Genomic DNA, 24,846 nt, shown 5'->3' on the forward strand with positions numbered 1-24,846 from the left:
CAGACGCTTTACCATCAGCCACCAGGCGAGTCCGATATCTGAGTAAATAATCTCAATTAACTAAAGAGGTGTGGAGAAGCACTTCCTGGAGCTGCCTTCCGCCGACAGGAATAGACAGGCGGGACGCATCACCCTCACTTACACGCTGGGGTGGTGGCTACCGGGCAGGCCAGGCTGGGCTTCGGAGTGACGCCAAGAAGTGCAGGAAACACAGCACGCTGCACACTGGCCGCGCCCCCGCCCTCCGCCGGGAGCCCCTGATTGGGTCCCCCAGCTTTCAGCCGGCTCCAGCCCGCTTCCCGCTGTGGTAGCGAGCCCAGCCAAGAGCCAACTCCCCAGCCCCTGCCTAAAATTTAAAACGAGTTAAGTTTTGTTCCGGAGACCAATGACTTTAGTTCCCATGCCGGCGGAGTGCCGACCTGCGATTTGGGAGTTTAAGGAACTGGTCCTGGTGAGTTTTGCTTTAAGTTTTCTTTGAAATTAAGCTGGGCTTGAAAGTAAACTCATTGGGGGGCGGAGTGAGTCTCTCCCACCGGCCCATTGCATTCCTGAAACGAACCGCTGTCGAAAAACTGTATGCAGTAAAATTGAGTTTCCTTCTTTTGTCACTGAGGCTCCCTGAAGCTCCGGGCGGGGGGCGGGGAGGCGGGTGTGGTAAGTGGTGTGACTAGAGATCTTTTAAAGTCTAGCTTGCCCTTAGAACTCTCGCTCTGAAAAGGAAAATAAGGTGCTCAGAGAACTGCAACTCAATCAGTCAAAACTTATCTCCAGTAGATGAGTAAACCGTTGCGTGTTCTGAACGAATGATCACTTGTCCAACAAATTCTGCCTCCTAATGAAAAGTATATGGAGGATCAGTTGTTTCATATGGAATTAATATGTGTGATCAATCGTACTCTTTTTAAACTGCTCCGCATCCCACCGCATCCTAACTGGGGCCCAGGCCCCCTGTAGGTTGGAAATGTAGGCTTCTCTTCCGGATCACTAAATGGGGAAAGTTCCAGCCCGCTCGGCGGGGATAATTCGCAACTCCTCATCTGGTTTGTTCTTTGTGAGGGGAGACGGATTCCCTCGGTCCGCAGCAAGGGCTCCTGGCCGGCCTGGCCTCCGCCCCGCCCCTGCCCGGCCCGGCCGCCTCGCCGCGCCTCCCAGCCGGAGCGGCTCCCGGGCTGCGGGAAAGGAGTCTGTTCTGCTTCCTCTGGACCAGGCGAGATCGCCAGGGCCGAGAGGGGAGGAGAGTCGCTCGCACGGCGACTCCAGGACTTCAGGTTGGAATGAGCTCTGGGGCCGGGGAGGCGAGGCTGTAGCTGACACCGGGCTTGGCGCCGGCTCGCGGCCCTGGTCCGGAGCGAGCGCGGCCGGGCGTCGGGAAGCTGGGGCCGCCCTATCCGCAGCGGTGCAGGGGCTGCCCGCCGCCCGAGAGTGCGGCGGGGAAAGAGGCACGTTCCTTCCCCGGGGCGCCTTTGTTCATTCGGGCCTGCGGGCGGGCGTTTGGCGACCGCGACCCCGGGCCGAGCCTCCATCCAGATGCAGCAGGTAGGCTGGGGGGCCCGGAGCCCCGGGGCGGTGGGGAGGGTGAAGTTTCCCAGAGCCGGTCCCCATTCCTAGGAGCTCCAACTAGGCGGCCGCCGCGCCGCGATGCCGAAACCGGCCGGAGCTCGGGAGCCGGGAGCGGAACGCCGCGCCCTGCGGGCCTCGGTTTCCGGCTGAGCGGCCCCCAACCTTGCGCCCACACCTAGGCTGCAGGGGTGAATTCGGATAGAGATCCTGCGTCGTGTTAGAAGTTGGGAAACCGCCAGACAGGGGAAGCTTTCGGTGAGTTACTGGCTGGGGCAATACAGACAAGGAAGTAGCAGGCGGGATAACTGGGAAACGAGACCTCTTTCTAAGCGGGGAGGTCCTGGCCACGCTTTCCTTTGACTTTGCCAAATTTTATTTTGCTTCCTGAAGTGACAGAGTCATTTGTTTACTCAGATGCCCCTTACGTAGGTCCAGCGTAGGAACTTTTCATCCGATTCTGACTACACACCCTACATTTTTCTTTCCCAGGGTCGATTTTCATAGGTTATGGGTCATGTTAAAGGGACACCAACGTTGTACCACTCGGTGGCTGGTGGTGGCTTGGAGGTCGAATTTAGGGTAATTTTCTAATGAAAGCACATACATTAGAACTGGATTTGTTCCTCTGTGCCTTTATTTTGGGAAACTTTGCCTGGTCCCTATGGGGGCAGGGAGAAGGATGTGAGAAGCTGAAACTGACCCAGAAAAGGAAGATTGAAGGTAGTTGCATTAAGTGGTGCTGCTGAAAAGATCCTGTCCTGAACTTTCTGAAAGGGGGACTGGTTATAAGCACAGGAGGTTTTAACTTTCTCATAAGAAACTTACAGTAGATTTTACATTTTGTCACTGCGCAGGGGTGGGGCTGCTTTTGGGAGTCAACTTTTTCTTTTAAAAACAATAAATTCAATATCTGAAATGTTTCCATTAAATACATAAATGATTCTCCCCTCTTCCGCTTTCTCTCTCTCTCCCATCTCCTCTCCCACAGGGACTCTCCATGAGTGTTTACTGAGCCCCTTTGAGGATGAGGGTGACTCAGTTTGACTAACCTCAGTCGCCAGGGGCTCACTGTGACACCTGAAGATGGGAATGAGTGTTATGACAGGGAGAGTTCAAGCTGCAGCTCAAAGAGGCTGTTTCTGAGGAATGAGAAATGAGGGATGATTAGGAGGCATGACCATACACATACACAAACACAAATCATCAGAAGGTGGAGAAGAATTTTCAAAATAAAGTGCAGGCTTTAGCAAGGGAAAATGTCAACTTATATATTTAATTAAAATAGAGATAGAATTTCCCTTTTATAAAAGACTGATTCAAATCAGCCTGTAAGAAAAGGAAATAACTTTCTAATTCTAAAATATAGAACAGCTTGAATAATAACTCATGGGTTTTGAAATGGGTCATCCTTTTAAATGGGTCACTTTGGCTAGAATCATTGCTCTCAGTGACTTTCAAATTGTTAGGGTAGAGTTCTTTCTGAGAACCAATTGCACTATAATCTACATATCAGAACATAGGATGCAGTAAAAAGAAACTAGGAGCAAGTCAGAAGGAAATGTTCTCTTAAAGTAACAAAATGTATCCTTGTATATTTGGAACATTGTATATACTCAACTGAATACATTTTAGCTTTGCATTTTATGGGCCATTCATGGGGTCGCAAAGAGTCCAACTGGACTGAGCGACTGATCTGATCTGATCTGATACTTTTTGGGGGGAATACTTCCATAGCCATTATTTTATTCCATTGTTGAATAATCTTGTGAAGAGAAATATACATTGAATCTATGTTCCAGAAATTGGGGAACAGCAAATTATTATAAGAGCTCTGCCATTAGATATAGAATTTCTGCCAGCAAAGATTTAGCCCGAACAGTGTAAATCTAGAATTTTTTTTTACAGTTTGCATATATAAAAGAGATAGAAGAATTCATATTTAAAGATAAGCAACTCAATCAGGTGAGATGTAAACTCTGAAAAAGCAAGTGATTTCTTTACATTTAAATGCTAGAAATTCAGAGACTGGCTTTGACCAGTAACTTATTTTTAAGATTTATCTTCCATAGTGAAGCTTATAACACTAGAAGCCAGTTTTTTTTTTTTTTAACAGAAAGGAGTGTTCCTCTAAGTCTGCAGGCAATAAGCTCCCTAAATTCTAAGTTCAGGGTACTATTACACAGCTTAAAATTCCCTGAAATTTCATATTTTATCTCTTATTCCTTTTCTACAACTCCTTCAACAACTTTTTGATTGTGGTCTAAGAAAAGTAAGTTAAAAAGTTGACTCAGGTTCCCTTCTCTATATTTTACACGACCTTACAATCTTTTGGCTGTGGTATTTGAAGTGTATTCTTAAGTGCTTGTGGGAACCATATTGTTCTTTCCTGTCAAGGATAATGGAAGACCATGTTCAATTAGGAATGATACCTTTGTTTTCAGTCACAATAGTGTTTGAGGTGTCTTAATGGCCATTAGCAATCAGATCAGAACTTTGAAAAACTCATATCTAATAAAAGTTTTTGAGAAGAATATTAAGAGTACAGCTCATCACTTTGAAAGGAAAATAACCCCTAAAGAATATCAGCCATCTATTAACTAAACCATCATGGTAAAGATGTATGAACAATTTTTAGAGAAAGGAAATTAACATATATCAAACACTTGATCTGGACCACATTTTGTCAGTAGATATCTAAAATGATCCTCAGAAAACACTGTTGGTACAAGGTTTAAAGACAAGTCAAGCTCATGTGACTAGTAAATGGGAGCACTAGGATATAAATTATTTTTGTTCACCTTCACACTTGATTTTCCTATTCTCTTGCCCGCCTGCCCCTCCCCCCCACCAACCGCCCCCCACCGCCAGATTCCAGGTTGCACTGGAACAATTTTTTACTCTGTTAGTGGATCTACACTGGAAACATCTCTGAAGCCCTCTCAGCATCCTGCCTGTCGCCTACCACAGAGTATGTGATAAATTAATACTTGTTGAATGACTTAAATGTAGGTATTACCTACTTTCAGGGCTGTACAGCATATTATCTAGGACAGGGCAGGTGTTTAAATGGCAATTTACTTATTATAATAAATGTTGATCAACTGAGATGGAAATGTAATATATATGTGTGTGTGTATCTTAGGTTTTACACCATTATTATTTTTTTTGTTATTGCATTCAGAACAGGACACATTTTGCCACTGGATAATAGGCCAAAGTGTATAGCTTATATAGCAGGTTTATATCAGGTTATATTGTCACCATATTTTGAAATCACTATTTTTCATATTATAATTTAACGTCAGCTGTGTATGACTCCTCTGCTTTCATCTCATCCAATACTTATTCATTGAATACTTGCTTAAAACATCCTCTCTGAGTACATTTTACTCTCTTCTCCTTCCCTACTTACTTTTTCTTTACTTCCTTCTACCACTTTGAGGGCTTTCCAGGTGGCCCTAGTGGTAAAGAACCCACCTGCCAATGCAGAAGATGTAAGAGATGTGGGTTTGATCCCTGGGTTGGTAAGATCCCCTGGAAGAGGGCACGGCAACCCACTCCAGTATTCTTGCCTGGAGAATCCTATGGGCAGAGGAGCCTAGCAGGCTGTGGTCCACAGGGTCGTACAAAGTCAGACAGCACTGAAGCGACTTATTAGCACACATGTACCACTTTGAATCTCCTCCCTTAAATACTCCAATCTTCCACGTGCAAGAAAGACTTTTTGTACCCAAAGTGACTCAAACTGTCACTTTTGCCCATTGTCTGGTGCTACTGGGATCAAGGAAAGGAAGGAGGGAAACGGGATGGAAGGTTGGGAATAGGGTGTGCTACAAAGGAAATGAAAACAAGTTCTGGTGAAATGCAGGTGGTAGCAAAACATAAATGACTCCAAACTTCAGACAGGGAAGCAAATCTTTTCCCTTCTAGGGTTGGTTCTCTTAGTTCTGCCCCACCAGCTTCTCTGTCTTTCCATCACACTAGGAAGAGCAGGTCAGGAATTCAGGACAGGGCTGTAAAGGACCATCTGCTTTTGAGCTGCCACAGGGTCTGGAATTCATGGAGGTTACAGGGTTAACACCATGTTCTGGTGCCTCCGTTTCTTCTTCTGAAAAAAGGGGAGATAACTTCTCCCTCATAGGTTGTTGTGAGAGAGAGTTACTGTCTATGTAAAGCTTTCTGAACAGATCCTGGTGCGCACTAAACATACCATGTTAGCAACTGTTGCTACACTAGGCATAAGGAGAAGTTTGTTCCTTAAGTAGGCAAGAACAAAACTGACAAAAATCATATTTATAAGAACTGGCAACCCTGTCAACCCAACAAATATGCCTCAAGAATGAACACAGAAGGCCAGGCTTAGAAAAGCAAGTGCGTGACCTCTCCAAGACTCTCTTTATATTTCAGCTCTTTTGTTTGTGTCAAATTCTGTATAATCAAACTGGTTACTGGGAAATGTTAGCAACCTTTAATATAATTCCTCTGAAATATGATAATACTCTACAATCTCTCTGTCAGTTTCCTTAGTGCTTATCTTTACTTGGAGCCTGTCTTTACTTGTTTGTTCATTTTGTATTTTCCTGTGTTTAGTATTCCCACAACCAGCAAACAGAAATCGACAACCATGTTTAGCTTATAAAGAAATATATAGCATAGTTTATGTAAGTGGAGAGCAATTTACTAGATTCACACTATACATTTCATAACCAACTTTTCCCATTGTCTCAGATCCATGCTTGCAGAGCTGGAATTTAAAGCCTTCGGACTAACAGTGGATCAAGAATTAATTCTAAAGTGTATTCTTTGTGGAGGAATAACAATTCCACATGACTTTTAATCTTTGCCCAGAGCTTGAGCTTAAGTTTCATAGCTAGTCACAGTCACATAAACACTTAAAGATAGCTGTTGCATGGAATGTGTCCTTTTTTTATAGCTTTATATTGAATACACTTAAATTTTATTAAAGAATAAAATATAATTGAGAGAATATCTCATTTTTCCCACTTAAAATGTGAGTTGTACATTCACATTTCAGGTTGCCACCTTATTGAGCAAAAAGAAAGAGAATTAGTGCTAAACAGTAACCAGTTGTGTTTCTTAGGACCAAATACTATTTTACTAAGAAAAAAATCTATGAAGATCAAATCATGGCCTTTCTGGTAAATTCAGGGCTTTTTATACCTGATTTCTTTAACATGACAGTTTGGTTCCTGAGGATTTATCCTACCTATGTTTAATAGGGAATAAATGATCAGAGCAAGCCAGGAAAAAAAAAATACTTGGAATGTAAAACAAAATGTAACATAAAGATGAGAAAGAAAATGTTATCTTTCTTTTCTTTGAGTTATGTCTGGAAAGGAACCAAAAGTTGTGTCTCACATGGGACTTTAAGTCATGAAAACTTAAGCTTAAAAGTATCAAGTAGTGAGGCTTAAAAAAAAAAAAAAACCTGAGACTTGCTGGAGGAGCAACATTAGTTTATAGTCATATTTTTATCACTTTTAAACTTTGTGCCCCAAATGAGTGCTTCCCTTGCCTCTCCCTAGCCTGGCCCCTGACAGTGGTCAGTGTGCTTTATAGAGGGAACGGAGCGTGCTGCCCAGCCCGGGGAATTCCTGAAGAGGAAGCACACATGGGATGAGATGGTGACAAGTGTGTGACATCTTTTACTTTCTCTATGAAGTAGGAGAGGAAGTTGTCAGCTAAGAGTGAGCATGACACTTCCTATCGTCCTAGGAAGAGAGGGGAAGATTCAACATGGCTGGTGAAGAGCCTGGGAGAGGGAGAAGCTCCGTAACAAATGGAGGACAGTCAGACAGCACTGAGCACTCTGCCCACAGCTGGATATCGCCCTGTGTGGTGGTGCTATCTGCCTGCTGTGTTATGTTTCTCCAGGAGCCTGGCAGGTATTATAGGGAATATGGGAATGACCCAAGGTCTGGGGTTGCTGGGGTGGAAGGACAGGAACCAGGGATAAGAGGGCAAAGGTGCCAGGTGACCCTGCATCTGAGACAGGGAAGTGGGTAGAAGAAAAGTTAGGAGATAGCTGGATGGACCAGGGGTGTTAGGGGGCAGGAAGCGGGTGGGCAGAGGATTCCAGATGAATGCTTAGAGGTTGTGGCTGAAGAGGGAGTAGACTGGACTTTGAAATTTCAGAATAATGCAGTTCTAAGTAAAGCCACATAAATGACTGCTGGTAAGCCACACAACTTTCCTGCTGGTAAGTTGTCTTCAGTGTGTGGGAAGCGAGTGTGAACAAACATCTACACCATAAAACAAGGGCTCCTTGGACTTCTGAGTGTCACATGTCCTCTAGGTAAGATGTAGAAATATGGTTTCTCTAAGATTGGATGTTGTTAATGCATTACAATGGTGGTCTAAAATAGTGGTTAAGAAACAAATAGGTGTTTCTTAATTAGAAACAAAAAACAAATAGATGTTTTTTAATTCAAACCCACTGGCTTTCTCTAGTTACCATTACTCTGGTCTGAATTTAGTGCTGCTGCTTTTCCCGGAAGATGCCTTCCCCAGCCCCACCTACGCCCAGCCTTGAGAGCCCCCGGGCTCCCAGCACAGCGCTCACTGTTTGCTCCAGGTCTGTCTTCCCACTTGAGCTCCATGACAGGCCTTGTCTGCCCTGCCTTCTGACTGTTTCCCTTGACCTTTATTACCCCATCTAAACTTTCTGATGAACCAGCCCTTTAAAATAGTTTCTCTTTTCTTTGACTCCTCCATTGTCTCCTTCCCCTGAGTTGACTATTCCTCTGGGCCTTTGCTCAGCTCTTCTTCCTTGAGAGTTCACCCATGTTCATGGCCGCCATTGTCTTTATAATTCAGGGCGCCCGCTGGATTTCAGTGCTGTCTGCTTCCAGGCTCAGATTACCTGCTGGGCTTACCTACTTGCTGTCTCTCTTAACATCTCCATCAACACAGCTTAAAAGCAAATGTGTTGCCACCTCATTCCTGACTCAGGAAACCAGTTTTCCCTCCTTTGTCAGTAATGCTTGAACCTAGATTTTTCTCCTCTCCTTTACTCCCTGTCCCAGGTCACTCATCACATGCCACTGAGGCTTTTTTAGAAAAAATTATTTATTTTAATTGGAGGCTAATTACTTTACCATATTGTAGTGGGTTTTGCCATACATTGACATGAATCAGCCATGGGTGTACATGTGTTCCCCATCCTGAACCCCCCTCGCACCTCCCTCCCCATCCCATCCCTCTGGATCATCCCAGTGCACCAGCCCTGAGCACCCTGTCTCATACATCGAACCTGGACTGGTAATCTGTTTCACATATGATAATATACATGTTTCAGTGCTATTCTCTCAGATCATCCCACTCTCTTCTTCTCCCACAGAGTCAAGAAGGTCATCTTTATCCCTTCCTTCCCTCCCTACCTCCACCATCTTGGACTAGACCCCTTTTACCTCATCTTGCTTTAGTATGTGTGTGCTCTGCTTCTCAGTCATGTCTGACTCTCTCTGACCCCGTGGACTGTAGCCCACCAGGCTCCTCTGTCCGTGGGATTCTCCAGGCAAGAATACTGGACTGGGTAGCCATTCTCTTCTCCAGGGGATCTTCCCAACCCAGGGACCAAACCCCAGTCTCCTGCTTTTCAGGTGGATTCTTTACAGGCTGAGCCACCAGAGAAGCCTGCCTGCTTCAGTACAAGGTCCTGATATTACCCAGAGTCTGATCTCTAGGAATCCTGCATCCTTCGTACCACTGCCAGATTTCTGCATAAAGCTTAATAAATATTGACAAGGGAGTTATCACTAAAAACAAAAAGGACTTGCTGCCCTGGGCACTCACTGTCTTCTCTGCCTTATTTTCAAGGTTCTCCATAAGTACACCCCAGCCTCCCTGCTTTCAAATATTAATACAGGCCTGTTTCTCAAATATTTGCCATATTGTATTTCTTTCCTTTGTTGCCTGAAACTGCTTCCTTGTCCTTCTGCAACCACCTAAATCCTGATCATCCTAGGCCCTTGTGATCTAGCTGTCACTGATTTCTCCTCCCAGGGACACTCCTATTGTGCCTAGAGCAGGTATGACCCAGATTGGTGCTGACATACAGAGTGAACCTTACTGTGACATGCCTGTTGTTGTCCAGGGGAACTGTGTTTCCACATGCATGCTGTGAGTCTTGTCTCAACTAGATTGTTGGTGCTTTCAGAGCAGAGACCAGAAAATACTACCTCATGACTGCCGCCATGCCCGGTGTATTTCTATAGCAAACACACACACACACTTGTAGGATTAACTGAAACATTGGACACTGAAATTAACTGAAACAACATTGGGGTTGTTTAACTTGAAATTAAAATGCCAACCTCATCATCTTAACTAAAACTTCAAAATTTGTAGCAGGTTCTGCATAATACTTTAGGATTACAAAAGTAAACTCAACAAAGAAATGAGTTGACAGCAGGAATGAAGCAGAGAAAAGTCAGGGTTCATTTTGGGAAACCTGTAGCCTCTAGATGCATTAATTGTTTTGTTTTCTGTTTTTAATCAGAGAAGTTTGAAGAGCTCTCTTGTGAAGAAATATTCTTGAGTGGTTGAGGGGCACAGCTCCCAGACTGAAAAGTATTTGGGGTGAGGTCTGCCACATTCTTTTGATATTCCTACTCAACTTCTTATCCACTCAAACTTCTTATTCTTCTGACTACTTCTTTAGGAAAGAGAAAACTGAGGATATCTATACCTTCCTCTCAATCCAGACAGAAGCAAACCCAAGTTATATTCCAGATATTTGCATATTTTCCCCTAAGGAGCTCTTTGTCCTGTTCTCTCGTAGAGCCTTCCCTGTTTCCTATTTTCAGCAGGCTCTGAAGTCATCTGTAATTTTTGTATTCGCTCAGTAACAATACTTTGATCTTTGCCCCCAGTTTACAGATTGAGTCACTGCAGCAGAGTGCAGTGAGGGGTGCCTAAGGTTATACAATAAACCTGGCCCCAAACCGGGCAGCCCTGGTTTCGACAGTTGATTGGTCACCCAGCTGCACTGTGGGCACAAAGGAAGCTGCACCCACAGCATTCTGTTGTAGATGGTTGCTGAGCTCACATTCAGTATTGGGATCGCTTTGTTTCCTGTTAGGTCCAGCGTTTTCTTTCTCTAGGTCAGGCAGGCCTGTGGGCTTCACTGTAGCCCCCAGCCTAGCACTGTGAATACAGAAGCTAGAAGATGTGCCTTAGAGAAGCTTTATGACAGTGTGAACCAGAAGGGTGAGCCTTGATTGCCTATGAATGGTCTCCATCAGCAACACCAGGGTTGGGACAATGTTGTTTAGTTTTAACAGATGAATTTAGATCATGGAGGTACTTTTGCTTTTGGTTGGAAAAAGCCATCCTAATAACTAAGTTCACTTTGGAGGAGTGGGGGTGTTCTTTTGTTATTAGAGAAGCCGGGTTCTATGAATTCCCAGATCTTCCCCTCATCACATCAACACTCACATCATCACATCAGGGAGATTTGGTTGTGACTGATGTAAACAGTGGCTCCAACAGTTCAAGCAGCTGTGGGTGGAGAAACTGTGTCTTAGAACTTCACACACTGTTCTGAGCCTAAAGAAGTAGTGTGGGTTGTTGGCTTCATGACTAGTTCTTTGTAATTTTTCAGAAAGCAGTTGTGACTCTTAGAGGCCAATTGGGAACAGTTGAAGGAGTATAGGAAAATGAAGGAAATATACACGTGGTAGGGTGGAAGGGGACAAAACAAGTGTTATGGGCTGGCTGTTTGGTGACAGATAGTGATAGAGTGTTGCTGCTATAGTTGTTGCTCATCCAGATTAGCACACATTCATGGGAGAGAGAGTAGGGCCTCTATGAGTCCAGGGTGCAAGTGGGTGCTGGCAGAGTTGGGCAGGTGGGCTGATTGTCTAGCAAGAAGCTCCGTCTTGTAGACAACCATGAATAGGTGCAAAGCAAAGCTGCCCTTGGAACATAGTGAGTGCAGCTGCTCAGAAATGGGAAGCTAGTTTTGCCTGTGGTTCCAAAGGTTACTCTTCTTTTTGTTTCCTTCCCGGGATCTCTTGGAATAGAAACAGCAAATTAGTTTCAATTGAGATTTTTCTTAGAATTCTTAAACACTTAAGCTGTCTTAAAATCTGCCGTTAGAGATTCTCTGTTACTTTGCATGAAGCTTCCAGTTCCTTCTTTGTGTATTGTGGAAGAGGCAGAAGGCTGGGCCTTCAGAGCTGGGCCTTACCTAAGTGAGCACAGTTAAGACTGAGAGGAAGTGCCCCTCCCCCACTCCACCTCCCCAATGAAAGCAGTTTTGCAAAGTGTAAGCAGATGCCACCATCAGAAACGGATGTTTCTTGCTGTCTCTCACCCTTGTTATTGTTCAGTCACTCAATCTTGTCTGACTTTGCAACCCCATGGACTGCAGCCCGCTAGGCTTCCCTTTTCCTTCACTATCTCCCAGAGTTTGCTCAAACTCATGTCCATTGAATTGGTGATGCCATTCAACCATCTTGTCCTCTGTCATCCCCTTCTGCTCCTACCTTCAATCTTTCCTAGCATCAATCTTTTCCAATGAGTCGGCTTTTCACATCAGGGGGATTTTTGGAGTTTCAGCTTCAGTCCTTCAGTATCGGTATTGGAGCTTCAGCTTCAGCATCAGTCCTTCCAATGAATATTCAGGGTTGATTTCCTTTAGGATTGACTGTTTTGATCTCCTTTCAGTCCAAGGGACGCTCAAGAGTCTTCTTTCATCCTACCCTAGAGTATTCATTCAGTCTGCCATGACCACCCAAACCAAGGGGCAAATTACCAATATTGATCTAGCCCTTACAGCAGTATTCCTCACTTTTTTGCATTTTACTTTACAACAGAAATGCATTTTACTTTACAACCCTGAAGGTATTTACACACAAAACTTAAAATTTCACAAAATGATACCTAACTACTTTCAATGCACTCTGCCATTCTCTTTTATGCTTTTCCTTTTTCTTTCTTTCTTTCTTTGTTTTAAAGCTTTTGAGGCTTCCTAAGTGGTGCTGCTGCTGCTGCTAAGTCGCTGCAGTCGTGCCCGACTCTGTGCTACCCCATGGACTGCAACCTACCAGGTTTCTCCGTCCATGGGATTCTCCAGGCAAGAACACTGGAGTGGGTTGCCATTTCCTTCTCCAATGAAAGTGGAAAGTGAAAGTGAAGTGCTAGCAATTTAAAAATCTATACCCTTAGGGATAAAAGTTTACCTGTGCTGATCTCTGAATTATCACCAAGGCTTGGTTCTGATCTCCTGTCCTCCTTGGGCTTTTTGCATGCCTCGCTTGTGCAGTTATCACCCTCGTGTGGAGTTACCTTGGGCAACGGGAAATACAGCTGGATGTGAAAGGCCCCACCACCCAGGTTAGGCCGGTACTGCCTGGTGCTCTCAGTGTGTGCAGTTGGTTTTGAAAATGTTAAATTCAAGGTGCCTATGGAGTTTCCAAATGGAAGAAAACAGAAACAAGATGACTGTACAGAAAAGCCACTTTGGTTAGAGAGTTGGGACTATGCTTTTGAGAAGCATATCTCAACTTCTTGATTATGAATCTTGGTTTGAAAAAATATATATTATTCCTATTTCTGCCTTGTCTGGGGCAAGCTTTAATGTATTTTTACTATTATGAACTTTCGTTTCATTGAGTATTGTTCCTTGAACTATATAGCTGCTTTCATTGTGACTGTATTCCAAGTCAATATATTCATGGACATACCCATTTAAGAAACTTGAACTTTAGGTATGTAAGATGACAGACATTTTGGAGGTTTTCTTCCTAGGCTTGAGAAGAGAAAAGGGTCTTTGTATTCTGAATGAGAAAAAGGTAGAGGGTGGTTCTTTCCCTTTCCTCGGATTCCCCTGAAAAAATAAACAGCTGTATGCGTCTACTCAACACCAGCTGCCCCATCACATTTTATCCAGATCAGTCAGGTTACATATTGTTTTTAAGGAATTAAGAGTATGTTTCTTTCTGGTAACTCAGTAATCCATTCACTTGTAATTTTTTTCTCTTCCTGACTCTAATAGGTTGCACTTAACTTTCACAAAAAGGACTACACAGAATAGCTGCGTAAGGCCAATCCTTGAACTTAATGAAGGATGTCAGAGTGGGAGCATTCTGATGTGCCAGCGTCACTCTGCAGCGTGTTCCGTTCTTTTGTGGTCTCCGAAAAAAATGGTATTAAAAGAAAATATTTTATGAAATAAGGAGCTCCTTTTACATTTTTAATGACCAACATGGACATCTGTTCTACAGAATACACAGTCCTATGGTTTTGAAGAAGCAAGCACTCATTTAAAACTGACCCTAAATAAAAACAGAACTGGATGGACGTCAGAATGTTTGTTAGTGGCAGGAGAGTAAAAAAATGGCAGTTTATTCAGTTATTTGCCACTTGTTTTGTACTAAGCCTGATGTTCTTCTGGATACCGATCGATAATCACATCGTGAGCCATATGAAGTCCTACTCTTACAGATACCTCATAAATAGCTACAATTTTGTGAATGACAGCCTGTCTCTTAAGCGCAGCGAGGAGGGGGTTCCTCGTTACCAGTACTTGATTAACCATGAGGATAAGTGTCAAATGCAAGATGTCCTGCTCTTACTGTTTGTAAAGACTGCGCCTGAAAATTACAATCGCCGTTCTGCCATTAGGAAAACGTGGGGCAACGAGAAGTATGTTTGCTCTCAACTTAACGCCAACATCAAAACTCTGTTTGTCTTAGGAACACCTTCTGACCCACTGATAAGAGAAAGACTTCAGAAAAGGCTGGTTTGGGAAGATAAAATGTACAATGATATAATTCAGCAAGACTTTGCTGATTCTTTCTATAATCTTACTCTTAAATTTCTTCTCCAGTTCAGTTGGGCAAATCGCTTTTGTCCACATGCCAAATTCCTCATGACTGCTGATGACGACATATTTATTCACATGCCAAATCTTATTGAATACCTTCAAAGTTTAGAACAAATTGGTGTTCAAGACTTTTGGGTTGGTCGTGTTCACCGTGGTGCCCCTCCCGTTAGAGACAAACGCAGCAAATACTATGTTTCTTATGAAATGTACCAGTGGCCAGCTTACCCTGACTATACTGCTGGAGCCGCCTACGTGATCTCTGGTGATGTGGCTGCCAAAGTCTATGAGGCATCACAGACACTTAACTCTAGCCTTTACATAGATGATGTGTTCATGGGCCTCTGTGCCAATAAAATAGGGATAGTACCACAATACCATGTGTTTTTTTCCGGGGAAGGTAAAACCCCTTACCATCCTTGCATCTATGAAAAAATGATGACATCTCATGGGCATGTAGAAGACCTTCAGGACCTCTGGATGGATGCCACAGACCCAAAAGTAAAAACAATTTCAAAAGGTTTCTTTGGTCAGATGTACTGCAGAATAATTAAGATAGTCCTCCTTTGCAAACTGACCTATGTGGATACATATCCCTGTAGGGCTGCCTTTGCCTAATAGTACTTGAATGTTGTATTTTATCACTGTCACTGAGCCAAACCTGGATAAAGAAACTTTTAAATGTTTGTCTATACCATAAGAGAAATGAATATGAAGAACAAAGGAATATTTTGAAAGCCTAGTCTATCAGAATGTTTCTTTGATTCTAGAAGCCCTTCAATATAACTTACCTACTTCATTGCCTAAATTCATTTCAAGGAATTTAGATTTAGACAAGGTTCATATGAAAACCCCATGGATGGAGGAGCCTGGTAGGCTGCAGTCCATGGGGTTGCTAAGAGTCTGACATGACTGAGCAACTTCACTTTCACTTTTCACTTTCATGCATTGGAGAAGGAAATGGCAACCCACTCCAGTATTCTTGCCTGGAGAATCCCAGGGACAGAGGAGCCTGGTGGGCTGCCGTCTATGCGGTCGCACAGAGTCAGACACGACTGACTCGACTTAGCAGCAGCAGCAGCAGCAGCAGCAGCATATGAAAACAAAACTAAAGGGAATTTTAAGTTCTCAGTACCATGTGTATATTGGAGGAGTAGAAAAGTTATTAAGGTGCCTAGGTGTTAGGAAAACTGCTTTTGGAAAATACCAAGTAAATGTATAGCACAACATTTCAAAGAAATGGATATGTTGTTGGACCAGGTACTTATTAAAGAGCACTTGAGGGAGTTGGTGGGGGCAAGGGAGGACTGGCATGGATGAAAGTACATGAACCTGGTCAAAGAAAGTTTCCTGTTCTTCAGGGGAGACTTAGGAGAAGATACACAATTTCTTTATAAACCGCCAAATCATTTACTGTCACATTCATGTAGCTATTTTACCTGGACAGTATTGGAGTCATTTTAAATATATTTATATATTTTTTCAAAGTTTAATGTGAAATTTGAGAAGTCATTAGCTCTATCCTAACTAGTACTTTATTATGTTTTATTATTATTATTATTAGACAATGACACAAAACATGGACAGTGTCTTACTCAGAGGGTCCTTTGCTAGAGATAAATCATTGCTAATTCAAATAGGTTGATTTTATCAATAATTTAATGAAATTTCAACTGGTTTTAAAATATTCAGTATCGGTCTGTTTTTAAGGCAGCTATTTGAATGTAGTTTACATAAAGGAATATAATAATGGAGAAGAATTCAAAATGAAAGATAGAACATTATGAGATTCTTTTCTCCATAATTTATAAAATAAATGTTTTAATGTCTAAATTGTATTAATTACTAAAATCAGCCCACCCTTCTCCAACAGGGTCTCATAAACCAGTTGGTTTTGAGTTTAGCTTTTAAAACTGAGAGTTTTAAACGTCAAAACTGTAGTAGCTAAAAAAATGTATTCTTTCAGGAAAATGACTTATCAGAGGTGATATTCAGCTTCTAAATATTTCAGAATGAAAGTGATAGAAAAGTCACCTGAATGAAGTTTAAAACATTTGTAAAGCTGTATGTTCCTTGTAATAAAAGAGATGTGGCTGAGATCCAATAGCGGAAGTTAGATTTATTTTACATGGCAGGATGACAATGTGGCTATGATACAAACAACCTCCCCTCACTACAGAAAGAACTAGGTGAGGTCTGTTGTTAGGGGGATTATATGAAAGGCAAACTAATGACTTCAGCAAAAGCAGTTAAACTGATTATAAACACTTTGTCTGCAAAGGTGTGTGTTAGGGAAAACTAAGATGTATCACTTGAAATGATGTCTGAAACACACAAAAAAACTAAAAAAGAATTCTCAATATACATAACTGGATGATGATGATATATAAATATATACACACACACACACACACACACATATATATGTATATATAATTTGTTGCAGGTAGCTTTTCATTGTTTACAGAAACTTTTTGTTAATTTTTTCTATTTTGAAAATCAAAGCTTGTTTACATTGATTGTTGAGATAATTTAGCATTTTTAACTCATGTCAAAACTACGGTGTCAAACATTCTAGTTTGTAGTTACTTTCAGAGTAGGTTCAGGGTTTTTAGATCATTACAATTTAAAATTTCTGACCAATTTTAAAAACTGTAGAGAACAAAAGTGCATTTTGACAAAGCAGGTTTGTAATTAATTTTTATTAGTTGATCCTTTAATACCATTTGTCCTTTGGTCATATATATGCCCTGTGTATCTATACTTGTAACTGTTTAAATTTGCTTTTGGTTGAGAACATCCTTGTCTCTGCCCATCAAAATGATCTTGTTTACATCAATACTTTTGTGAAACAGTTATTTATTTGTGAAAGAGCTCCCTTCAATTGTGTTCATCTTTTATTTTTCCTTAACACAGAATGAAACATTAAATTTAGAGGAAATATGAAGGCACTTCCTTTTTTTAATAAGGAAATTGCTAGATACTTCCTTCATCAGACTTAAAGTACTGAGAAGAATAATTGTAAATAAAGGATTCCAACCTTTTAAAAAGGAAGGAAAAAAACTTTTTGGTGCTTCAGTGCAAGGCTATCTTTTAAAAGTCATCAATAAAGGGAAAATAAACTTTCAGCCTGGATGGTCAATTGATGGTTATATACAGTATTATTGCTAAAAACTTTTTACCTCTTGGTTGGCTTACATCTATTTTCCATATTATTAATTTTATACCAAAATGTTATTTATATTATTTGAATTTTCCTCTTATATGGCAAAATAATTAGAGGGTTTTTAAAAATAAATCTGTGATTTCCAATAAACAACTTGAAGATTGTCAACAGATGTGTATTTTCACAAAGGCTTTTAAACTCCTGGGTGAACACTATTTGTTTATGTCATCAACTGGTTCTGTTTAATGTCAGAGAGGCCTGTAATACGTGATCTTAATCCTATTTCCTGTTCAGACTTGCTGCTATGCCCAGGATAGAGGATTGCTGTGTTGTCTGCATTGTGGAACCATCTAAAGTGCTTCTTTTGTTTGTTGAAAGGTTTCTTCTGGAATGTCTAAGTGGGGGAAGTCTTCTCTCCTAATAGACTGTTAGGAAAAGATGAAATAAGAACTATAGCCATAGTGCCTTAAGACACCATTTTCCTTTTATTTGGTATCATTAACTAGCCAAACATTGATTCAAATTTAGCCCTAGTCTCTTAACATTAGGAATGTTCTTAGGCCTGCTCTGCAGTGTTTGGTATTTCAGTAGATTTGTACATAGTATGTGATCATCTGCTTTTCACCTGATTCTTTCTTGATTCTTTATCATACTAGATGATGTGATTCAATATATATTTTTAAAACTCAGAAGCACCTGAATTATTTGGTTGCAGTAGAACTTTTTACTTGTGAGGCATGGCTGGGGTGTTTGTAGTTGGGACTTAAATGATAATTACGCAGAAGAGTTGAGTTGACCTGTATTTGGGACTTTAATTGAATACCACAGCTACAATGAGAATCAGAACAGAGAACTAGTGATATACAGGGTTATTCGTTCTTCTGTAATAATGAGAGAAATGTTAGATGTCTCCGTAACTATGTTTGTCCTGCAGTGGGACTAGCCTCAAGCTTTCATTATATGATGTTACTCTGCTCCAGAACTCAAAGGCTCCTTACTGCCTCCAGCATCAAGTCCAATCTCTTCTGCCTGGTTTTCAAGGTTTTATCTAATCTTCTCTTCCTCCTTCACTCCTTGTAGCCACCATTACCCACCACAAATTTTGTTCATGACCAACCTTACCTTGCATAAACTGGTTTCCCTTTTCAGAAACACTTTCTCCTGAAGTTGTTGAAATCTTATATCTACAACCCCAATTCTGCTCTTCCATTAAGCATCTCCTCCCCTCCCTCTAAAATACATACTGAATCACATACATTATTGTGCTACCTAGGAATCATTTCATGCGTTTTTTTCCCTAGCTAAAATATAAGTTCTGAAGGTAGGGACTATGCCCAGTATTATCACATAATGCTTAAAATCATTACTTTTTCCAAATATAATAAAGTAATGTTATTCTGGCAAGCCATCCAAATGTGAAGAGATTAATTATTCAGAACCCTTAATGGACATTGTTATAACATTTTACCTGTACTACTTAAAAGTTTATAATTTATTCAACAAAATCTGAATGCTTACTATATGCCAAGCATATTATACCTATCCAACTGTAGCCCAACAAATTTATATTAGTTATACATTAAAAACTCAAAACTGTAAAATCAAAAGTAAAAAAGGAAATACAGATTAAATTGTTACAGCAAAGGTATGACCTTATAGTAGTTATTCAAAGCTTCTGGGAGAACAAAATGAGTAATCTTACAGTTTCTCCTATCTCCTGCTCAATCCACTAGCTAATTTGGCTTTTTCTCAAAGTTCTTTTGTAAGAATCTTATATATTTTTGTTTCATTAAATGCTGTAACTTTTCCTATTTGTTTTTCTCATTAGAAGTATAATTTAATCATTGCTTTGTGGCACAGTCGGTAAAGAATCTGCCTGAAATGCAGGAAACCTGAGTTCAATCCCTAGGTTGGAAAGATCCCCTAAAGAAGGAAATGGCAACCCACTCCAGTATTCTTGCCTGGAGAATCCCATGGACAGAGGAGCCTAGGGGGCTACAGTCAGTCCATGGGGTGGCAAAGAGTTGGACATGACTTAGTGACTAAACCACTACTATAAATTAATATAATAATTCACCAATTAACTTAAAGCATTCACTATAAGACAAACTACAATTATAAAAGTAAGTGTGGTTGTAGTAATAGAGAATTCCCCAATGATATACTGTCAAGGAAAACAACAGAACACATTGTCAAGTGGTTCATCTCAGACACAACCCAACCTAATTCAGATATGCTGAATTGCTCCTTTTACTATAACTCAAAGGTATATTTCAACCAGTAATAGCCCACATGTTTCCTTGAATACACTTTAAAGGGAAAGAATAGCAAGTAGTCTAATTAAACTAATATTAGCTTTAATCAAGAGGCGAGTTCTGAAAGATATTTGTTCATTTCATTACAAGCATGTTTATGGAGGCCTGCTAAGAGCTAAACGTGATAGACTCTGGACGATAAAAGCAGCTCATAAAGGAATTTGTAAGTCAAATGGTGTCGGTAAAAAAACATGACAAATGCTAGATTAGAGGTAATGATGAGAATTCTGAGTGTAAAGATTTTTTAAAAAGCGAGTTTCCTTTCATGCTTTTGGTCTTCAGTTCAGTTCAGTTGCTCAGACATGTCCAACTCTTTGCAACCCCATGGTCTGCAGCAAGCCAGACTTCCCTGTCAATCACCAACTCCTGGAGCTTACTCAAACTCATGTGCATAGAGTCGGTGATGCCATCCAACCATCTCATCCTTTTGGTCTTAACTGCCATAATTTAGGCTTTCTGATCAAGAGAGCATTCATATGCACGCAGATACCTTTCTGTAGGCCAAAAATAGCATCTGTGCTGCTGTCTAGTCATTCAATTGTGTTGACTCTTTTGTGTCAATAAAATCAATACCCCTAGACTGTACTCTGCCAGGCTCCTCTGTCCATGACATTTTCCAGGAAAGAATACTAGAGTGGATAGCCATTTCCTTCTCCAGGGGATCTTCCTGACCCAGGGATAAAACCCGCATCTCCTGCACTGTGAGGCAGATTCTTTGCCACTGAGCCACCAGGGAAGCCCCCCAGATAGCATTACACTTGTATAAATTGTGTCTCTGGGGAACCTATATCCTTTAAATGCTTTAAAATCAATAATTCATATTAGCAATAGCTTTTCATTTACAATTTTCTTGATAATCCAGTGTTTTTAAAAAGCCTTTGTAGGTGCCATTTTTCAGCTCCTGCTTGTTGCTTTTATGAAATTCATGAATTTTGTTCATGGGTAAATAATGAAGGTTAGTTAGTATACAGAATAAATATGTTAATTTACCTAGGAAAGATTAGTTATGAGATTTAAAAGTGAATATATCCCACCTTCCTCCCCCTACCACACTCACCCCTTAAAAGGTTAAAATGACTTCTACAAAGGGATGTGAAATCTTACCTGCTGTGAGAAAGATTTTTGGAACCATCAGGCTGCTCTGGCTCAGGGTTGTCCGCATCATGACTGCTTTCAAGTATTTCTTCATTCTAAAGTGAAAGAAATTTTGGTAAGATCATCTATTTGTTTGGGGAGGAGGGCTCTTACCTATATTTTTCTATTCCCAAATGTCTTCTATTTCTTTGGTAAGAAATCAAGGTTTGGAGAAGTTGTGACCTGCTCAAGCTTAGAAAGAGAGCTAAAGGCAGAGATGAGATAAGTCTGGGGTCCAGTTTTCACAGGCTGGTAATCACAAGTTCCATCACACTGCCTCCTTGGGCAGTGCAGAGCGGTCACCCATGCAGCTGGTAAAGCCAGCTGATAGTTGGAAGTCCTGCTCCACTATGAGCCACCTCTAAGACCTTGGGCAAATTCACTGAATCTCTTGATTTCCTCCCCTAGAACATGGAACCCATGCAACTGCCTGCCTTGGCCAGGCACAATAATAACCACTTGCATGAACTATCTCACAACAGAAGGTCCTGATAAGGAACGAAATGCTGCTTCTGAGAGAATTTGAGAGGGGCCAAAAGGAAGGAGGAGGTGCCAATCCATAATATGTCCTGCCAACCTCCCAGAAACTCTTATGCTGGGATACATCTTAGCTGAGAAATGTTTGTGTCACCAGGAAGGACCTTGAGCCAGACCAAATATGGGCTAAGCAAGATGACTGGCCAGAGACAACCCAGAAAGGTAACCCCATTACCATAAAACCTGAGAGCCATGTGGCAGGTTTCCCTGCCATAGCTGCCAAACCTGCCTTTGCTTCCCCTGCTACTCTCCACTCAGGCGCCTTCCCAAAAAGCTCTCTTGCTCTGTCAGTACGTGTGTCTCCTCAGACAATTCATTTCCGAGTATTAGAGCCCACTCTTGGGCCCTGTAAGTGGGGGGGAGGGGGTCCCCCTTCTGGTAACAGCACTATCTGCCACATAGGGTTGCAGATCTTTTTCAGAATAACACTGGGCATTTAATTCTCAAGAAGAAACAAGACCCCTACTGAATTTACTTTCAAGAAAATATAATTTTAACAAGAACGTGAATTTGTGTATCATACTGATAGCGACCGTAGTATTATAATAAAGGTATTAACCAATAATGAGCAAGTAAATAATTAGCCAGCATTTGAGTTCTTCCTGCCTGCTAGGTTCTGTTTAAATGAGTTATTTTACACTGTCACAAAAGAGAGTAGAGATTTAGAAGGGGCCCTCTTGCAAAAGTATCATTAAGCGAAACTTAATGAATAAACACAAAGATTCCTTGTAATTTGAACTAAAAGTTGAAGGATGAGCTTTGCCCAGTCTCAGATGAACTAACTTGCAGAACAGGTCAGAATGACAGGCTGCTCAGATAGATGTAGACAATGCAAGAGAATCCTCTATCTGGATTAGCAGAGAGCAGTCAAGTTAAGCTTGTTTTATTATCTACAATGCAGACCACAGAAACAGCAATTTTAAAAAGTTCAGTGTATGAAAGAAAACCAAGGATTTTCTATCCTTTTATATATATATAAAGGATATTTATATCCTTTTATAGATATCTTCCCAAACCTGGTATCATATCCAGAAAGCAGGCTAATAAAAGGATTTGAGATACTAGCTTTGCTAATTTAGCTCTAAAATATAAGAACAATCTTTCATTCAGGTTCATATTTTTTCTTTTAATATAGGCTATCATTTCAATGAGAATCTAAATTTTTAGTTCCCTCTTAAATATATTTTAGTTCCCTCTTAAATATATTTTAGTTCCCTCTTAAATATATTTTAGTCTTAAATATATATTTAGACTCTCTAGACCAGAGACTAGAATTTATTTTTCACTTCAATCATACACAGAAGTAAATACCAGTCCTTGGATTCAAACCAATCTAGGTATTTTCACCACACTATCAAAGCTCTTTCTTCACATTTTCTATGTAATGTTGAGCTAATTACTATGGCAGTTAATGTTACACTGCATCCCTTTCTAGTTCTCCTCTGTGACGTTACAACGACAAAAATACCCACTAGACTTTGAGCTCCAGCCTTATTCACCTTTGAATCCACAACATGCAATACCTTCAGAAAGAGTAGCTATCATTATTAACAAAACCCCCTCTCACTGTAAAAGTCACTTACACTTGTGAAATGAACTGTGCTCTTTCTAACTCTAGTGATCTATTGTTACTATGGTGGATTGTAGAGTCTTTTATTTCATGACAACCTTTTATAGTGATGGAAAAATAACAGTGACTCAAGGTACAGGTCTGAAATTTGTCATCTTTTATACAGAATGATGATGCCCCTCTAATACAGACTGTCATGTTTGAGAGGACTTCACAGGCTTGCTGAAATGCCTGGGTATGGACTTGGTTGTGTCAACCTATGTTCTTATGGCCACATGTCAGACAGTTGGTGTTAGGGTGGAAGGAGAGTCCTCTGTCAATCAAGGTTGATGGAATACAACACCCATGTTTTTGAGGATATATGGAAGGACCCACAGCAGATCTGGGGACTCTTTTAATGAGAGCCTGCAGTTACCTGCACTATATACCAGTGTTTTGCTAAGGTTTAGATGGATTAGTTTGGTGCAGTGGCTTTCAAAATCTGACCACAGTCCACAGGAAAAATGTTTACATAATAACACTTACACATATATATTGTGATTTATAGTTGAGAAATCGATATTTGATTTTCATCTGGCACAGAGCTCCTAAAATTTGCTATGTTAAGAGTGTCTTGATATTTATAACAAATCCCTTTCAACCACACTTGGGTTTATGTTAATGAGGTAACTTTTAGGAAGCACCTAGCCAGTTTCTCAGAAGCACAGGTGACAACTTGTGTTTGCCTTTGGCCTCTGAAGGGGCTTGGGAGCAGTCTTAATAAGGCTGAGTCCTCATTGTTTGGAATCTGATGCTATCTCCAAGTAGACTGTGTAGAACTGAGTTAATTGTTTGGTGGTGTTGGAAAAAACATACAACAGATGTACATGTAACTGAAAAATGTTTGTGTGATTTTGTGATTGGATACATTCTATTTTAAATTCTATCCCATTGCACTCTATTCTTTTACTTATTTATTTATTTATAAATGCTAGTAAACCCACCTGAGTTCACTGTTACCACTGTGACCTATAATTTGAAAATCTCTTAAAGAGTGAAAACTGAGTGAAAAACATACAAACTGAGGCATGAGAGGTAAATCTGGGTGGAAATCCCCAGCTTGTTTTTTTTTTCAAAGTGGCCTTGGGTAGCACCTTACTTCTCTATGAGTAAAATAGGTGTAAAAATATCTATATCAGAAGGTTACTGTGATTGTTGTTATTCAGTCGCTCAGTCGGGTGTAACTCTATGACCCCATGGACGGCAGCAGGCCAGGCTTCCCTGTCCTTCACTATCTCCTGGAGTTTGCCCAAACCCATGTCCATCGAGTCGGTGATACCATCCAACCATCTCATCCTCTGTCGCCTCCTTCTCCTCCTGCCTTCAGTCTTCCCCAGCATTAGGGTCTTTTCCAATGACTTAGCTCTTTATAGCCAAAGTATTGCAGCTTCAGCTTTAGCATCAGTCTTTCCAATGAATATTCAGGGTTGATTTCCTTTAGGATTGACTGATTTGATCTCCTTGCTGTCCAAGGGATTCTCAAGAGTTTTCTCCAGCACAATTCAAAAGCATCAGTTCTTTGGTGCTCAGCCTTCTTCATGATCCAACTCTCACATCCATATATGACTACTGGAAAAACCATAGTTTTGACTATATGGACCTTTGTTGGCAAACATTAAAATACTTAGCACAAAGGAAAAGCTTAATAAATGGTATTTATGGTTGGTTCTTTAAT

General features: G+C 41.0%; 2 protein-coding genes across 16 annotated transcripts in view; one reads left to right on the forward strand and one right to left on the reverse strand.

Moving 5' to 3' along the window:
- The window catches only part of MCF2L2 (MCF.2 cell line derived transforming sequence-like 2), a 259,999-nt gene that overhangs the window by 85,794 nt on the left and 149,359 nt on the right, over positions 1–24,846 (reverse strand). For 9 of the 10 annotated variants that reach the window (XR_015162240.1, XR_015162233.1, XM_086395932.1 and 6 more), the window contains one exon: positions 20,996–21,081. Coding sequence is in view for 8 of the 10 variants with exons in the window: in XM_086395932.1 (XP_086252058.1) it covers positions 20,996–21,081 (86 nt within the window). In the remaining 2 variants the exon portion in view is untranslated. Of the gene's footprint in view, positions 1–17,838; positions 18,002–20,995; positions 21,082–24,846 lie in introns of those variants that run through there. The other variant, XM_086395957.1, reaches the window with a different exon arrangement.
- B3GNT5 (UDP-GlcNAc:betaGal beta-1,3-N-acetylglucosaminyltransferase 5) lies at positions 94–17,744 on the forward strand. 6 transcript variants are annotated; one of them, XR_015162313.1, is made up of 3 exons: positions 846–1,536; positions 1,740–1,815; positions 13,583–13,721. XR_015162313.1 is itself a non-coding variant. In XM_086396052.1 (2 exons), exon 2 carries the CDS (start codon positions 13,883–13,885, stop codon positions 15,026–15,028), a length of 1,146 nt encoding a protein of 381 aa, XP_086252178.1. In that variant the 5' UTR covers positions 94–451; positions 13,583–13,882; the 3' UTR covers positions 15,029–17,744. The 6 variants fall into 6 exon arrangements, 5 of the variants coding, with proteins under 5 accessions (XP_086252178.1, XP_086252188.1, XP_086252156.1 ...); XM_086396052.1 differs by lacking the exons at positions 846–1,536; positions 1,740–1,815 and adding an exon at positions 94–451 and having other exon boundaries at positions 13,583–17,744; XM_086396062.1 differs by lacking the exon at positions 1,740–1,815 and having other exon boundaries at positions 850–1,536; positions 13,583–17,744.

The sequence above is a fragment of the Bos grunniens genome, chromosome 1, assembly GCF_055505025.1.
Source record: "Bos grunniens cultivar Pamir isolate PY7600 chromosome 1, Bosgru_T2T1.0, whole genome shotgun sequence".
Lineage (NCBI taxonomy): Eukaryota > Metazoa > Chordata > Mammalia > Artiodactyla > Bovidae > Bos > Bos grunniens.

Coding starts and splice junctions, on each gene's coding strand:
- B3GNT5 (XM_086396052.1), top strand. CDS start 13,883: ATGGACGTCAGAATGTTTGTTAGTGGCAGGAGAGTAAAAAAATGGCAG.